We start from the raw sequence: 14,965 nt of genomic DNA, 5'->3' as shown, positions 1-14,965 counted from the left end.
GGCTTTGAGATTGCCTCGCCAGAGTTTATATTTTTGGCGATAACCTTAAGTCGGCTGTGTATAGCATCTTTATGGAAAGATCCGCACCCGCCTGTGTTTCAACAATGGCTATCGCGGCTACTTGCCACATACACTCTGGAGAGGGCACTTTATGATAAAAAGGGAGGAAAGCTAAAGCAATTGGGAAAAATAATCTGGGCACCAATAACCGAATGAAAGCTTAGAATTGAGGGATAAAAAGATTTGGAAAGACAGACTGATTCATTAGCCGAACTCACATGATGTATTTTCCGTTTTATATTCTCTATGTATTTCTGTATCAATCTTCTTTTTCGACTTATGTGGCTATACCTTCTTCTGTATTTTTTTTTTTTTTGGGTTTGTTTGTTGTCCTTTTAGGAAATTTGTACGAATCACTGATGTATCCTTGATGAAGATTCAAATAATAAAAAAATAAAAAATAAAATAAATAAATAATGAAAATATAAATATATTCCAGTCTGAAAACTACTAATATTAAAATACATTTCAAGACTCCCACTGGACGGATGTGGATGAGGTCATGTTGCATCACCTAAGAGGGCTTTTAATTATATTTACACACTATAGAAGAAACAAACAACATGAATGGATAACACAGCTTTTTGTTTTTTTTAATGAAATAGTGCACCAATACTTACGCGAAAACGAGACTACATGAAGAGTAGAAACACATTTTATTGGTCCAGAAAACGTTCCAGATTTTTAAGAAATAGCATAATAAAAGGGAACATAGATGCATATCTAGACAAAACAAACCCTTCAACACATTACCGGGAAGCAGCTATTGTTAATTTGGTGCTTGGAAAAGCAGTATACACATAAGAAATATAATTATCAAATTAAACAAAATGTAATAAAGTATTCGGTTAATAAAACTGAAATATTACAATCAGAGATTGCAATGCTAAATAGCACGTATTTGATTACGACCATTAGGACGGTTTATCACCAATAAAGATACAGTACAAGAGAAGGTCATGAGTGTCATGCATTCCACTACAACATTCTTTTAGAAGGCTGTCTCCAGTGTAGACTTTCATTCTAAACAAAAATATACAATGAATAATTAATGAAAAAGAATTAGTATTATCCTTGTTTCCATACAAACCTTTAATAACATTCTTTACGTGATGCATCTCTTTAACCTGTCATGGAAATCAATAAGCTAAAAGCACGACGTCCTGCAATTTAAACCTAGGGTATCCACTGGGGGGGTCAAAGAATCAGATTCATGGTAGGTTTTTATGACAATCACTTAAAATGCATTTACACACAATGAACATGATTGAAAATTATTTACAAAGCCATTTTTTTCCAGAAGCTCTAGCATGAATTCGTCTCTCCGGGACATAACTTGGAAAACCTTGATCTAAGCAATTTCCAAACTATGTAAAATACAAAATATGAACTTGATTGTTGTTTCATGAGTTTCCATGTACAGTGCTCATTAATTGAATATATTAGCAGGGTCCATGCAGTTATGAAACATGTTGTGCAAAAAAATCAAAACATGGCTATGTTATAACAACATTTAGGGTACAAATAGTTTTCCAGATTTCCGTTTATAACTCTGGTCACTTTTCAATACTGTCTGAAATGTATTCTTTAAACATCATCCACACATCCTACGCCATCTGGCATGTCAAACAACTATCAACTTAGGTGGTTGGGGCCATACCTACTAAAGGTATTCCAATGTTCAAAAGGTGTGCATTACTATCATCGCTGTGCCTGCCACAGATGGTGACAATTAATAACAAAGTATAAAAACAGCTAACAATATCAGAGGTAATAGTTTGAAGTGAACAAGAACTTAACATTGAATCCCGATAATATACTTCAACTGAAAGCACCTACACTATTTTGCAGATTCTTCACTCCTTCAGTTTTCTTAATCTTTTCCATCATTGTCTGTATCACTTTCATGCGATGCATGATTAATCCTCTCTTGTACATTAGACATCTTTTTCCAGACTGGTTCCTGCTGGAATCCAGCACTCAAGGATCTCCCCAAGCGCCCATGCGGTTTCTTGGCCACGTTGTCTTCACTTTCTGACTTAATGATTCCACGAGGTTGCGATTCTGGTCTGACTTTACCAAACTGGAAATTCCATGGACCAAATCTTTGCCAGTTGAGTCTTTGAAAAGCTATAATGCAATGTAAATTTCCTCCAACCTAAAAAAAAATATAAATATACATTTTACATAAAATGTTATAAATAAAATAATAGACTGAAAGCATGCATTAGATATTGCAGTATAGTGCTAAACAGGTTGCGGCCTGTGCAAAGCTCACTCCTGTACCACATACAGATCTATCCAGTAAAAAACACACCTATCCTAGGTCCCCACCAAAGCAAAGAATAAACATGCTCTTCATAATTTCAGCCAATGCCCGTTATTATGCCATGCAAAATAAATATACTTAGTAAAAGGAAAATGTACAAAAGATCAGTAATGCTCTTTTAGTGCAAGGTTCTTAAAAATTGCGATATGCCAGGGGAAAATCAGAGAAAATGCATAGTAGTTTCTGGGGTATGTGCACATACCCCTGAACCAGAATGTTTCTGGAGAATCTATTTAGCAGTAAGCGGAAACACTCTTAGGGCCTGATAAATACAATACAACGGGGTTCAGTATTAATCGGGTGCGATAAATAGCATCTATTACAAGTTTCTGGGGAATAGCATGCAGATCATGGTGTTTAATGCACCAAAATCTGCATGACATGGTAAATACCATAACTTTTTCTCTGTTACAGTTTGGTAGGGATGACCTGCCGAAATTGTATGATTTTTGAGTTATTTAACGCATCTGATAATTAGCGGATGCGTTAAATTAAACCAAAATCGTAATTCCAACCCATGCGTAAACAGTGGTTTAAGCATGGGTCAGAATTTAGCAAGCAACTCGGAATCAGGGCCTTAGTCTAACTTGACGATAATATTATCTCAAATAAATGTAACAAACTGGATCTAAATATGGCTCGCAGTATGGCAACAATCTGTGCTCAAAGCAATGGCACTTCTACTATATACTTCATATAATATTCCTCCTTTGAACCTGCTTTATCGCAGAATCTGTGAGCAATTTAACAGCACTTGATCAAAGATGATCATGTTTTAGAGCCACTAAACAATTTTTTGTGTAGATCATCAAGGTAAAAGGAACAATTTTGGAGCTATTCATCAAATTTCAGAGTGTCTACATAAAACACAGGATGTGGATAGTTTCATTTACAGATCAATAATGGCTTCTGGGCTGCATTCTGCTCTTCAGAAAATAAAAGCAGTGGAATGGAAAAGATTTAACAATGATCTACAGCAGTGGTTCTTAATCTGTGGTCTGAGGACCCCTGGAAGTCTGCGCGGCCTACTCAAGGTGTCTGCAACTGTATTCCAAAATTAAATAATGTAATAATTAATGCATTAAAATATTGTTTATAGAAATAAAGCACAATTGAAAATATGAAATCTATTTCTATATTTGATTGTGAGTTAAACAAAATATTTTAATAGTTGAGCATTTGTTTTGTGTATACTTGTTTTTGTATTTTTGCAAATTGCTTGAAGTTCAACTCATAGAAACTGCTTAGGCAATGGGTCCCTAGCTTTCAATAATTGCTACCCGAGGCAAGAGAATATCTAGGTTTAGAAACTGGTCAATTCTTATTAAATGAAACGTTTAAGTAATTAAGTATGTGAGCTCAAGTGAATGATGAACGACTTAAGAAGATGGGTACCTTTGTATTAGCAAGAACTAGGAGTCACTCAAAAGCTCCTAACATTACCAGTGCTTGACAATAATACTGGGCATGTTACAAATCAAGAAAAGTTAGGATGCCAGCAGAGTTCACAATATCAGAACATGTACTTTTTATAAAGCTACCTAAGCCTTTTTTTAAACTATTACAAACGGTATGAGCCAGCACCTTGCATTGTCTGACAACTTTTGTAACGTTAAATGCAATATTAAAATCACCACGAGAGACATATCTAACTGATGCACAAGTGTCATCATAATGCGGACGTGGCTTGGCGCACGTCAAGATGGCCGCACAGTTGTGCAGCACTGCTGGCCGCCAACATCATCCTTCAATTATCCTGCTCCTTCGGATGACATCCGAGCCACGTTTCCTATGGTGGCACGCCTCAGCGCACAGGGTGACTGATTGGGGCAATTTGATAGCTGCTGGGACCTCTGCTGATCCTGCGGACCGGCCTCCGCCACACGGATCCAGAGACAACATGGCAGCCGCATGAGACCCGGCAGTTGTGACCAGCGCACTGTGGGTGTCCAATACTGATCCGAAGCCCTCGCCAATCACCACATCGATTCCAGTAGCTGGTGCTACTATTCCTGGTGAGGGCTCGCTGACATCCCCCCTGAGTGCAGGCTTGTGTGAAACGGACGCCCGACAGCCCAGCAGCAGATAGGGCGTGCGTGGAGCTAGAATTGGCTTGCGGCGCCTGCCCATGTACTGGACAGTCAACAGGACTCACCTGACTCTCCGGCTTGTGACCCAGACTGCGCGGGCCCCCTGCTCGTAAGGCGCTGTTGTTGCTCGACCACCGCACCGCGAAGAGACATCATTGTTGGTCAGAGGCGGGAACTGGAGCGAATTGGCGCCGGCCTGTCGGCGTTACAAGATCTTTTCTGCCAGTTCGGAGTTGCCGCTGTTGGGGGGGCTGCCCACTGCCTTGGGCGGCTCATGCTGTAGCTGCCTCTGCAGGATACCAATAGAGCGCCTGGAGTGAGCAGAGCCGGCCGCGATCGCGGTGAGTACCTAGGATTGGCCCACCTGGATGACCCTGTTGACGAGCCTCGGCCTGCCACACACTGCTGGGCCTAGTAGACTGGCTTCTGCCCTTGCTCGCTCTCGTGTTCCCTTTGAAGGCCTACCGAGCAGTGCTCCTACATGTGTCGTGGGCGGGGGGCCTCTCACGGGGCATCTGAGCTACTGTACTTGCATTGCTGTACCTGAGCCTCATCGTGAATCTCTCTGCGATCCACAGCTGCTTTGACATCGCCGGCACGGAGTGAGTTGGCGAGCTCTTGGGGTCTCGAGGCACATGTCTACAGAGCACAGTAGGTAGGAACCCTACTGCGCCTACACATCACGTTCTCTCCTTTGCTGTGCGCCAGACTTGTACTGTGTGGATTATACAGCGCATTGTGCTTTGGTGTTCTTTGATTGCAAAAGTTTCCTTTGGACCACCCACTGAAGACAGATTATACTTCTTGCCACATAAACTTGAATGAACTCCAACCACATACTCTTCTAAACCCGTTCATATACACCACACATTGAGAGGGGTATAATAGTAAGCCCAAGGTCATAATACAACATTATAAAAAATAAAAAAATGTATTGATAGTTTGTATCAAGAAGAGATACAGAAAGAAATGATCATTATTTCTAAGGTTAAAAACAATATAAAATCATATTAAAAAACCTTGTTTGTTATAACAAATACACAAAAACAGGACTGCATGTTATACATATGTAGTTGATAACGTTCATATGTAGTTTGACCAGCTAAATCAATTTCTAACACAAAAACACAATGAGAAACCTATACTGTCTAATATAAAGAGTACACATAAAAGACAGTACACTTTGTCATTGACAGAATACACATCTGTGATTCAACAATGTAAAGCAATGGACCCCGATACTGCACAATTATTAGTAATCTGTGGTTCCAGTCGGTTGAGAGTGCGGCCAACTTATGGGAAGCCTTTAAGGCTACTGTGAGAGGGGTCTTCATTAGTACAGCAGCAGGCATACTACGCGACATAAGGGGTCAGCTTTCCAAGACAGAGGCAGCGTTGGGGGAGTTGAAACAACAATACAAGATCACACTATCCGATTCTATTGTCGCCCGTATACAGAGCTGTTAATGGAATACAACAAGCTAGCGAAAACTGAAACAATATATATTGTGCAGACATGTCGCCAGAGCATATGGAGAAGGAGGTCGCCCAGGCAGACAGTTAGCTACTAGATTGAAATTTCGGACCGAACATCACCACATTACCAAGATAGTGGACGGTAAAGGGGTGGAACATTTTACACCTCAAGACATAATAGATCAATTCAAGGATTGCTATACGGATATGTATACATCACGTGGGTGCATGGATGATGATGCTTTGAATGATTACCTATCCGATATTGCCTATGCCTGGTTATCGGACGGGCATCGCGAGTATCTTAGCCAACCCATCAAAGCAGCGATACTCTCCCTCCCAAATAACAAAGCCCCGAGCCAGATGGCCTCACAGCCGAGTTTTATAAAGCGTATGCTGACCTTTTGATGCCTTATTTATTAGAGATGTATGCGGAGGCCCACGAGTCGGGCATACTGCCTCCTTCCCTTCGACAGGCCCTGATAATCACACTCCTCAAAAAATATAAGCCACCAACCCAATGTGAGTCATATCGTCCTTTATCTTTAATCAATCTGGATGTGAAAATCCTGGCTACAATTATGGCTGTCAAGCTTCAACCCCTGATGCCCTGTTTGGTGTTACTGGATCAATCCGGGTTGATTCCAGAACGTTCCACCTCCTGCATTACCTGCTGCGGCTGTCATGTTGGAAGCGGCCGAGGAGTTTGTTTCCATTGAATGGAGATATATGTTTAATATATTGAACCGCATAGGGCTTCCGGGTGTCTTTTTGGGATGGGTGCGACTTTTATATACAGCCCCATTGGCATGCGTTAGGGTGGGGGGGCTCTCCTCTAAGCCATTTCAAATAGAAAGAGGCACCCGTCAGGTCTGCCCTTTACCGCCACTTCTATTTGCTCTCATGCTCGAGCCCTTGGCGTGCGTGATCCGACAGCGACATAGGGAATCAGCATTAAATTTAATGCATCGCCCGGTTGGAATATCTATGTACGCAGACGATATGGTGCTCTTTACCCGTGAACCGCAAAGATATCTGTCCCCTGTCCTACAGGAATATATCCGTTTTGGCCTGTTTTCCGGCCTTACAATCAACTGGGACAAATCGGTAATAATCCCTCTGACCGCGGGCATGGTCCCTCCTCAGGTGAAATATCCACTTGTCTGGGCAACTGACCCAGTGAAATACCTAGGAGTGTTGGTACCCCGCGACCCAGAGATTGTTATAAGCAAGAACTATGGTCAGCAATGCGGTCTTAGCAGACCGCATTGCTGTTATAAAGATGGTCAGCTTGCCCCGCTTTTTCTATCTTTTTTGCAATATCCCTATAAAACTTTCTACATTTTTTTTTGCAACAGTGAAAACTCATCTACTTAGACTTATATGGGGGGCAAACAGGCAAGAGTAGGTTGGAACATCTGAACACTTGACTATGCGAAAGGGGGCTTCTGAGTACATTTGTACATGCACCCTGCAGTACTAAGGAAAGCCACTCCTAGAGTCAATACATGGCCTTGGTCACCCTGAAGGAATAGACACCAGAAACTCCATTCAGAATTAATATTCTGAAAGGATAAATGAGGTACTAGTGCTACACTTGCACAAATGGTTCCCCTCGCAGCCCAAGTCTATTCCCACCATCACTCCCCTGGTTTGTCACAGTGCCCTTTGGCATGGTCAGTGGAGTAGTCTCCCCACTGCTTTGCTGCACTGAAAGTCACAGAAAATAAAATGATAATAACCTGTTATTATCATTTTATTTTCTCCTACTTCTGCCCACAGGTTTTTTTTTCAGTCCTCATACTATCTCCAATTTTTAATGATAAGTACCTCTTGGAACTGTAGCGACCCATGTGCCTGGCACATTGGACATTCTTTTACCAATAAAGAATTACTGGGCTACCTCAGGTACGACTTGCTTCCTAGGCCCACTGCTATGAGAAGATGTAATCATTGGACAGATCGGTTTACCGAAAGGTTCCGAAAATACCAGCAGCCGCCCCCACAGTGTTTCCCACTTGTCCATCTTTTCAAAGAAGGCCATAGACTTTATCCATGCCTGTCAAGACTGCACAGAGGTTTGAGTCCATAATTTGCAGATTTCCCTTCTTGCAATTGGAATTAGGTAAAATCAGAATTAGGTATCCGCCCACTGCTTTGCGTGCAGGGGCAGGGGAGAAGTGGTAGCACCCTCCTAAAGTGTGCAATGACTGCTTAGGCGGCTCTCTCGGGCCGTCCAAATCCATCTTGCGCACTTCGCATGTTCTTCATGCAGGCAGCATTACAGCCTATGTGGAGAAAATGTCTAGTCCTCCAGTCAGCATCTGAGCACCAAAAAAAGAACGTTTTTAATTAATATTTTCATAGCCCCATCCACCGTGCCCTCCCCCTTCCCCGCCCGCTACCTCCAATCGGTGCTTGCAGTACCTGAGGGTGGTTGCTGTAGAGCAGAAGAATTATACAACATGGATCTGACAGTGATGATTCTTTTTGTTCAAGTTATTCATGGGCTGGCTGCATGAGTTGGACATCAAACGGAGCATGACCACAACCCACTCCTCAAATCCAGATGGGGAAACACATCTGTTTCTGTAGATGGTCATTGAATATGAATAAGTTGACGAATAGTAACACGTAGACTGAAATACTTTTTTAAATCGATCAAGCACTTCTATTTCCGGTGAGGAGGGTGGGCGCATGTGAATCTACAGCTCTATATGCCAAGAACAAATGCTTACTGGGTAAGTAACATAATCTTTTCGGGGCATGTGTGCTGTAGATACACATGCTTTGCATAGACTATACAGCAGTATTCTCCCAAAGCAGTGGCTAACCCGTAGATGTTGCAGTTGTCTGGAAAAGTGGTTTTAGCAATGCGTGCCCTACATTGGCTTGTTGTGCTAGTACATCCACACAATAGTGTTTGTTAAATGTGTGTGGTGTAGACCACGTTGCTGCATTACAAATGTCAGCTATAGGAATGTTACCTAAAAAGGCCATAGATGCCCCTATTTTGCGAGTGGAATGCGCTCTGGGGGTATAGATAAAGTTATTTTAGCTTTTGAGTAGCAAGTTTGAATGCATTTAACAATCCACCTTGAAATGCCAGATTTAGAAGAAGGATTGCCTTTGGCAGGTGGCGTAAATGAAACAAACAGTTGATTTGTTTTACAAAAATCTTTTATTCTTTCAATATTATACAATAAATCTCTTTTGACATGAAGTGTGTGAAGAGCTTGTTCAGCTACTGAATCAGGTTGAGGAAAGAGCACAGGTAACTCAACTGATTGGTTAACATGGAAAGCAGGAATTTGGGATTGGTGCGGAGAACTACCCTATCTTTATGGAGCTGAAAGAAGGGCTCTTCTAAGATTAGTGCCTGTAGCTCACCAACTCTTCTTTATGAAGTGATTGCAATTAGTGATGCATCTTTCCATGAGAGATACTTAAAGAACACTTGTTTAGTGTTTCAAAGGGTGGACCCATAGGTCTTGTTAGTACAACTTTAAGATTCCACATTGGTGCCGGTGGAATTCTTGGTGATATAACTCTCTTTAAACCCTCCATAAAGGCTTTGATGACAGGAACTTCGAACAAAGACAAATGCTGTCTGTTTTGCAAATACGCATCTACTGCTGCAAGATGCAACTCAATAGATGTGTAAGCTAGCCCACATTGCTGTAGGTTTAGAAGGTAACAGACAATGTTCTGAACAGAAGCATCTAGAGGTAGAATTTTGTTGTTATTGCAGTGAACAACAAATCTTTTCCATTTTGGTGAATAGCAAGATCTGGTAGTAGGTGTTCCAGCTTCTTTCAGAATAGTCGAACAGTGTGATGGCAAATTTAAATATCCAAACTCTATGACTTCAGGAGCCAAATTTCTAAGTTGAGCTCCTCGGGATTTGGATGCTTGATTTCTCCATGGTTCTGAGTGAGGAGACTGGAGGTGAGATGTAGCTTTTGATGTGGAACTACTGAGAGCTCTAACAGGGTGGTGTACCACAGTTGATGGGCCCATGTGGGAGCTACCAAAATCAATGTGAGTGATGTTTGCCTGAGTTTCCAAACCAGAAACGGAAGAAGTGGGAGAGGCGGAAAAGCATGAGCAAATATCCCTGACCAATTCTTCCATAGGGCATTGCCTTTGGAGAGAGGGTGTGGGAACCGGGAGGCGAAGTTTGGGCATTGTGCGTTGTCTACTGTGGCGAAGAGATCGATATGTGGGTATCCCCATTGTAGAAAGCATGGAAGGGGAACTTGGGGATGAAGTTCCAACTTGTGTATTTGCTGTCTCCTTCTGCTGAGTGGGTCTGCAATTTGACTGTTCACTCCCTGTACATGTTCTGCCAGAAGGTGAATCTTGTGCTGGATTGCCCATTTCCAAATTGTCTGTGCAGCCTAGGACAACTTTGCCTGTGAGATGAGACTGAAAAGCTTTCAGTGCTAGAAACTGCTAGAAGCTCCAGATAGTTGATGTGGAGACGTTTGTGTTCGTTGTGCCAGAGACCTTGAATTGTGTAATGATGGAGATGTGCACCCCAACCTGTGAGAGATGCGTCTGCTGTTAGCACAACTTGTGGAACAGGGACGATGAAAGGCCGCCCTTTTGATAAATGTTGTGAGTTCCACCAATGCAGAGAGCAATGGGTGCGGCTGTCCACCAACACTAGACCTATTAATTGACCTTGTGACTGATGCCACTGACGTGCTAAGCATTCTTGTAATGGATGATTGTGTATTACTGCATGAGGTACAATTGCAATGCATGACGCCATCATTTCCAGTAGCCGCATGAAAGTCTTGGCTGGCAAGGTTTGGTTGGTTGTGGAACTGCAGTTTGGATATTGGAAAGTCTGGCTGCACTGGGAAAGGCTAGAGCCATGTGAGTGTTGAGAGTGGCTCCTAGATAAGATTGTATCTGTGAAGACTGTAGGTGAGACATTTGAATGTTAACTGTGAAACCCAATTGGTAGAGTGGGTGTAGCGTGGTCTTAGTGTTTTGGAAACACTTTTGGTGAGTGCTGGTTTTGATGAGCCAGTCGTCAAGAAGGTAAGACATGAATTTGTTGTCTTCTGACTCCGAATGGAAGTACTTTGAACTGATAGTGTTTGCCTGCTATCACAAATCTAAGATATTTGCGATAAGCTGGATGAATGGCAATGTGAAAATATGCGTCTTTTAAGTCCAGTGTGGACAAAAAAATCGTCTTGCTGTAGGAGAGGAAGAGCCTGTTGAAGTGTTACCATATGGAAATGTTCTGATAGTATGTACTGGTTTAACTCTCTGAGATCCAAAATTGGTCCTAAGGAACCGTCCTTTTTGGGAATTCGAAAATAAAGAGAGTAAACCCCTGAACCTTGGTACTGAAACAGAACTGGTTCTATGGCTCCCTTTTGTAAGAGAGAGTGCACCTCTTGTTTAAGTAACTGCAAATGGTCTGACAACAGTTTGTGAACGCGAGGTGGAATGTTTGGTGGATTGGAGGTGAGCTCCAAGCAATAACCATGTTGGATAATGTAGAGCACCCATTTGTCGGTTGTTATAGAATGCCACATGGGGGGAAACTGTTGAAGTCTTCCCTCGACAGGTGCAGAGTGATTGGGGGGAAGTGTGGGCAAGTTACTGTTTATTAGGGGAAGGTGTGTTACGTAGTGTGGAGCCTTTACCCTACCTTGAAATTGTTTCCTCTATATCCTCCTCTGTAGAAACCTCTGGAGGGAAAGGATTGGTTGTTGCCTTAGTAAGAGGAAACATTTGGGTCTGAGGATGTTGTTTTCGACCCTGCTCTGTAAAATGAGCGGCAAAAGGAGCCTCTATTGGATGGGGACCGGAGCGCACTCATGGATTTTGTCACTTTGGTGTCTTTTTTTAATCTTTTCTAGGGATTGGTCTACTACAGGACCAAACAGATGTTCCTTGTCAAAGGGGGTGTTTCAAATGGACTGTTGAACCTCAGGCTTGAACCCGGAGTTCCTAAGCCATGAATGCCTTCTAAGGAGAATGCTGGTATTGATCCCTCTAGATGCAGTATCAGCTGCGTCTAAAGCACATTTGATTGAGGAGTGAGAGATGAGTTTCCCTTCTTCAACTAACTGCTGTGCTTTAGACTTGTTTTTGTCTGGGAAATATTGGAGCAGTTGTTCCATTTCATCCCAGTGTGCCCTGTCTTATCTAGCTAGTAGGTCCTGTGTATTGCGATGTACCCTTGGTTGGCAGCTTGAACGGCCACTTGTTTCCCAGAGACATCTATAAGTTTGGATTCTTTGTCTTGGGGAGGTGCATCCCCAGAGGTTTGAAGTTAGCTCGTTTGTGAGCATTGGACACTACTTAGGAGTCACGGGATAATTGTCCCCTAATAAACACAGGATCTGATGGTGAGGGTTTATATTTTGTATGTACTCTTGGAGTTAAAATACGTGTTCTGACTGGGTCTTTAAATATATAATTTGCATGCCTCATCATGCCTTTAAGCATAGGGAGTGTTTAACTTGACCTATGTGTGGATTTAAGTGTTTCAAATAAAAAGTCCTCATCTAATGTTTCTTTATGTAATGGTACCCCATGATGCTCTGCTGCTCTAGCAATGAGCTGTTGAGAAGCCATATTATCATCTGGTGGTGATAGCTTTGCAGGATAGAGGTCTGGCTCATTGTCTACTGGAGGGTCAATGGTGTAATAATTCCATGGGTCTGCAGGCATGTGAGTATCTTCATTTCCCTGATCCACATCTGGATCTGTATGTGGAGATCCCTGAGGTGTTATGTGTAACGGATCTTCAATTATTAATCGTGGAGAAGATGGTGGAGAGGATTGTGGGGCAGGATAACAGGGCTGTTAGCTATGTCCTTCTTCATCTTTAAGGGAATGTTATCAGCTGTGTCTTCTGCAGGAAGCTTGTGTTTTGCTGGAGTCTTAGCCATAATATGTCCAGTATCAGGATTAATATATATCTTTTTGGGTTTGGGATCCAATTTGGCCTTAAGGACGTCTAAAATTGGTTCTGGAGGCTCAAAAACAGTGTCCTTAGATTTTGGCTTTGAAATCGACTTTTCTTTGGTAGAGGAATGTTTCGGCTCCGACGCGTGTAGTGTTTCGAAGCTGAGGGTTTCGGCTCTGAAGCATGTTTGTGTTTCGAAGTGTAAGGTTTCGGCTCCAAACCAGATTTGGCTTTGGAGCTTGATTTTGGGTGCGAAGGTAATTTTGGCCTACTCAATGCCGAGCTGGAAGGCTTGACAGTTTGTTTTGGTGTCGAGGGGCGGGTCGTCATAAACACTCTCTCGGTGCCGACCTTGGCCAGAAGGCAGAAGTGGTGCCATAGCCTTATGAGTTTTGGAAGAGGATTTAGGAGGCAAGGGTCTCCTATACTCACTGCACCCTGTCCCGGAGGTCCATCTTCGGACTCCAGATCGAGCATGGAATCTGACTCAGAAAAGGAGAGGTCCTCTTCTTCTGTGGCGGACGCTTTGATCTCTTCTTGATCAGATTCTTCCCCAAAGATATCCAGAGTGTGTTGGATGCTTTGGCGCTGCATCTCTCGTCGTCGATATCCATCTAAACCTGATGGTGGAAAAAACAATCTAACAATGGAGTTGATGCCCATGCGCCCTATCACCGAAAAGAGGTGTCACCTTACCTTGTGACTGGAAAGACTTCTTCGCAGGAAAACAACTTGGAAACATCCGACCAACATTAGATGGCAGGAGTATGCAAAGCATGTGTATCTACAGCACACATGCCTCAAACATTTGTTTTTTCAAAATAAGATGCTAATACAACCCAGCGGAGCATATTGTGCCAGTCTTAGAACAATATAATATTTAGTTTGCTGGTTACGTGCAGTTCTTTTCAGCAAACACATAATTTACTGGGCTATTTTACCAGGGTTATAGGTTGTGACCTGTAGGTAGCACAATGATTTATGTAACAATCACATTAACACAGCTGTACACCGTGTACACATCTGTGACATATATGGACGTGTAATGCTCTGGAATATGAATATTAACAATGTCAACTACCTTAAGATTCAAACCTGTGACCAGTGAGTGCATACAGATCTTTAACCATTTCATGTTACTATTGTTGTAGTCTGAGATAAGCTTGATACTTGGTGTCAGCAATAGGTGCCTTAACCACCCCCATAAGTGATCTTAAAAGGCTGTCTGTACTCAGAAAAATCAAGTAAAACAGGAATGCATTACCCTTACATTTGAGCTTCTTATCTATTTCTTTAGAGGCGAAGTTTGTCAAACTATTTGGTATGTACTAACAGAACATAACAAAAGGGGACAAATTACGATGTCGGACTGTTGCGGATTAGGCTTGACCTCAGGTCGGCAATTCCGACCACATTATTTGGAATGCGACCGCCCACAGGGCGGTCAGAAACATCAATTTTTCAATGCAAGCCTATGCAGCGGGTGAAAAGGGCCCGCAGCACAAGTTTACATTGAAAATTTGATGTTTTCAAACATCCCTGCACCGTGTGGCAGGCACCATGCAGGATGTGTTGGGTGCTCCCCAGGCCACAATGCGGAGGGCGAGGAGGGAAGAGGGGCCTGCTATGGGCTCCCAATGCCGCTTTCCAACACCTTTCCATTTCGGAAAGACAGACATGGTGTGGCTGTCGGAAACCAACATCATAATCCCAAGGGCAGAGCTGGTGTCATTAAGGGATTATGAGGTGTTTCCGACGCACGACAGAAGCGTCAGGCGGTCCCCCCGCCTGCTGATTCTGACTGCACGCAATGTAATGCATCAGTCATACCGCACCAAAAGAGGGCGGTCGGACCGCAACCGATGAGCTGTCGGTTGTGGTCTGACAGCCATCGTAATCGGGCCCTAAATGACAATTACCCTTGCTTATCACCCCCCTCATGACTCCGATTCTCATGATTCTCCTCCGTATCTGCCACCACCCCCACATGGACCTAAAATGTTGGCTCATCTAATACATTTTCCTCAATTTCAGAGCTGGGTAAACCACCTGGAACCTCATGGACATTTG

The 14,965-nt window shown here is 42.8% G+C and overlaps 1 protein-coding gene across 2 annotated transcripts in view; it reads right to left on the bottom strand.

Annotated features, from left to right (window-relative positions):
- Positions 1–626: 626 nt before the first annotated feature.
- Positions 627–14,965, bottom strand: part of BIVM (basic, immunoglobulin-like variable motif containing) — a 277,159-nt gene continuing 262,820 nt past the window's right edge. For both annotated transcript variants that reach the window (XM_085622282.1, XM_085622283.1), the window contains one exon: positions 627–2,218. In XM_085622282.1, coding sequence (XP_085478408.1) covers positions 1,934–2,218 — 285 coding nt within the window. In that variant the 3' untranslated portion in view covers positions 627–1,933. The remainder of the gene's footprint in view (positions 2,219–14,965) is intronic.

The sequence above is a fragment of the Triturus cristatus genome, chromosome 8 (genome assembly GCF_964204655.1).
Source record: "Triturus cristatus chromosome 8, aTriCri1.1, whole genome shotgun sequence".
Taxonomy (NCBI): Eukaryota; Metazoa; Chordata; class Amphibia; order Caudata; family Salamandridae; genus Triturus; species Triturus cristatus.
The sequence above is the reverse complement of the archived record's forward strand: the minus strand, read 5'-3'. Positions and strand labels throughout refer to the sequence as shown.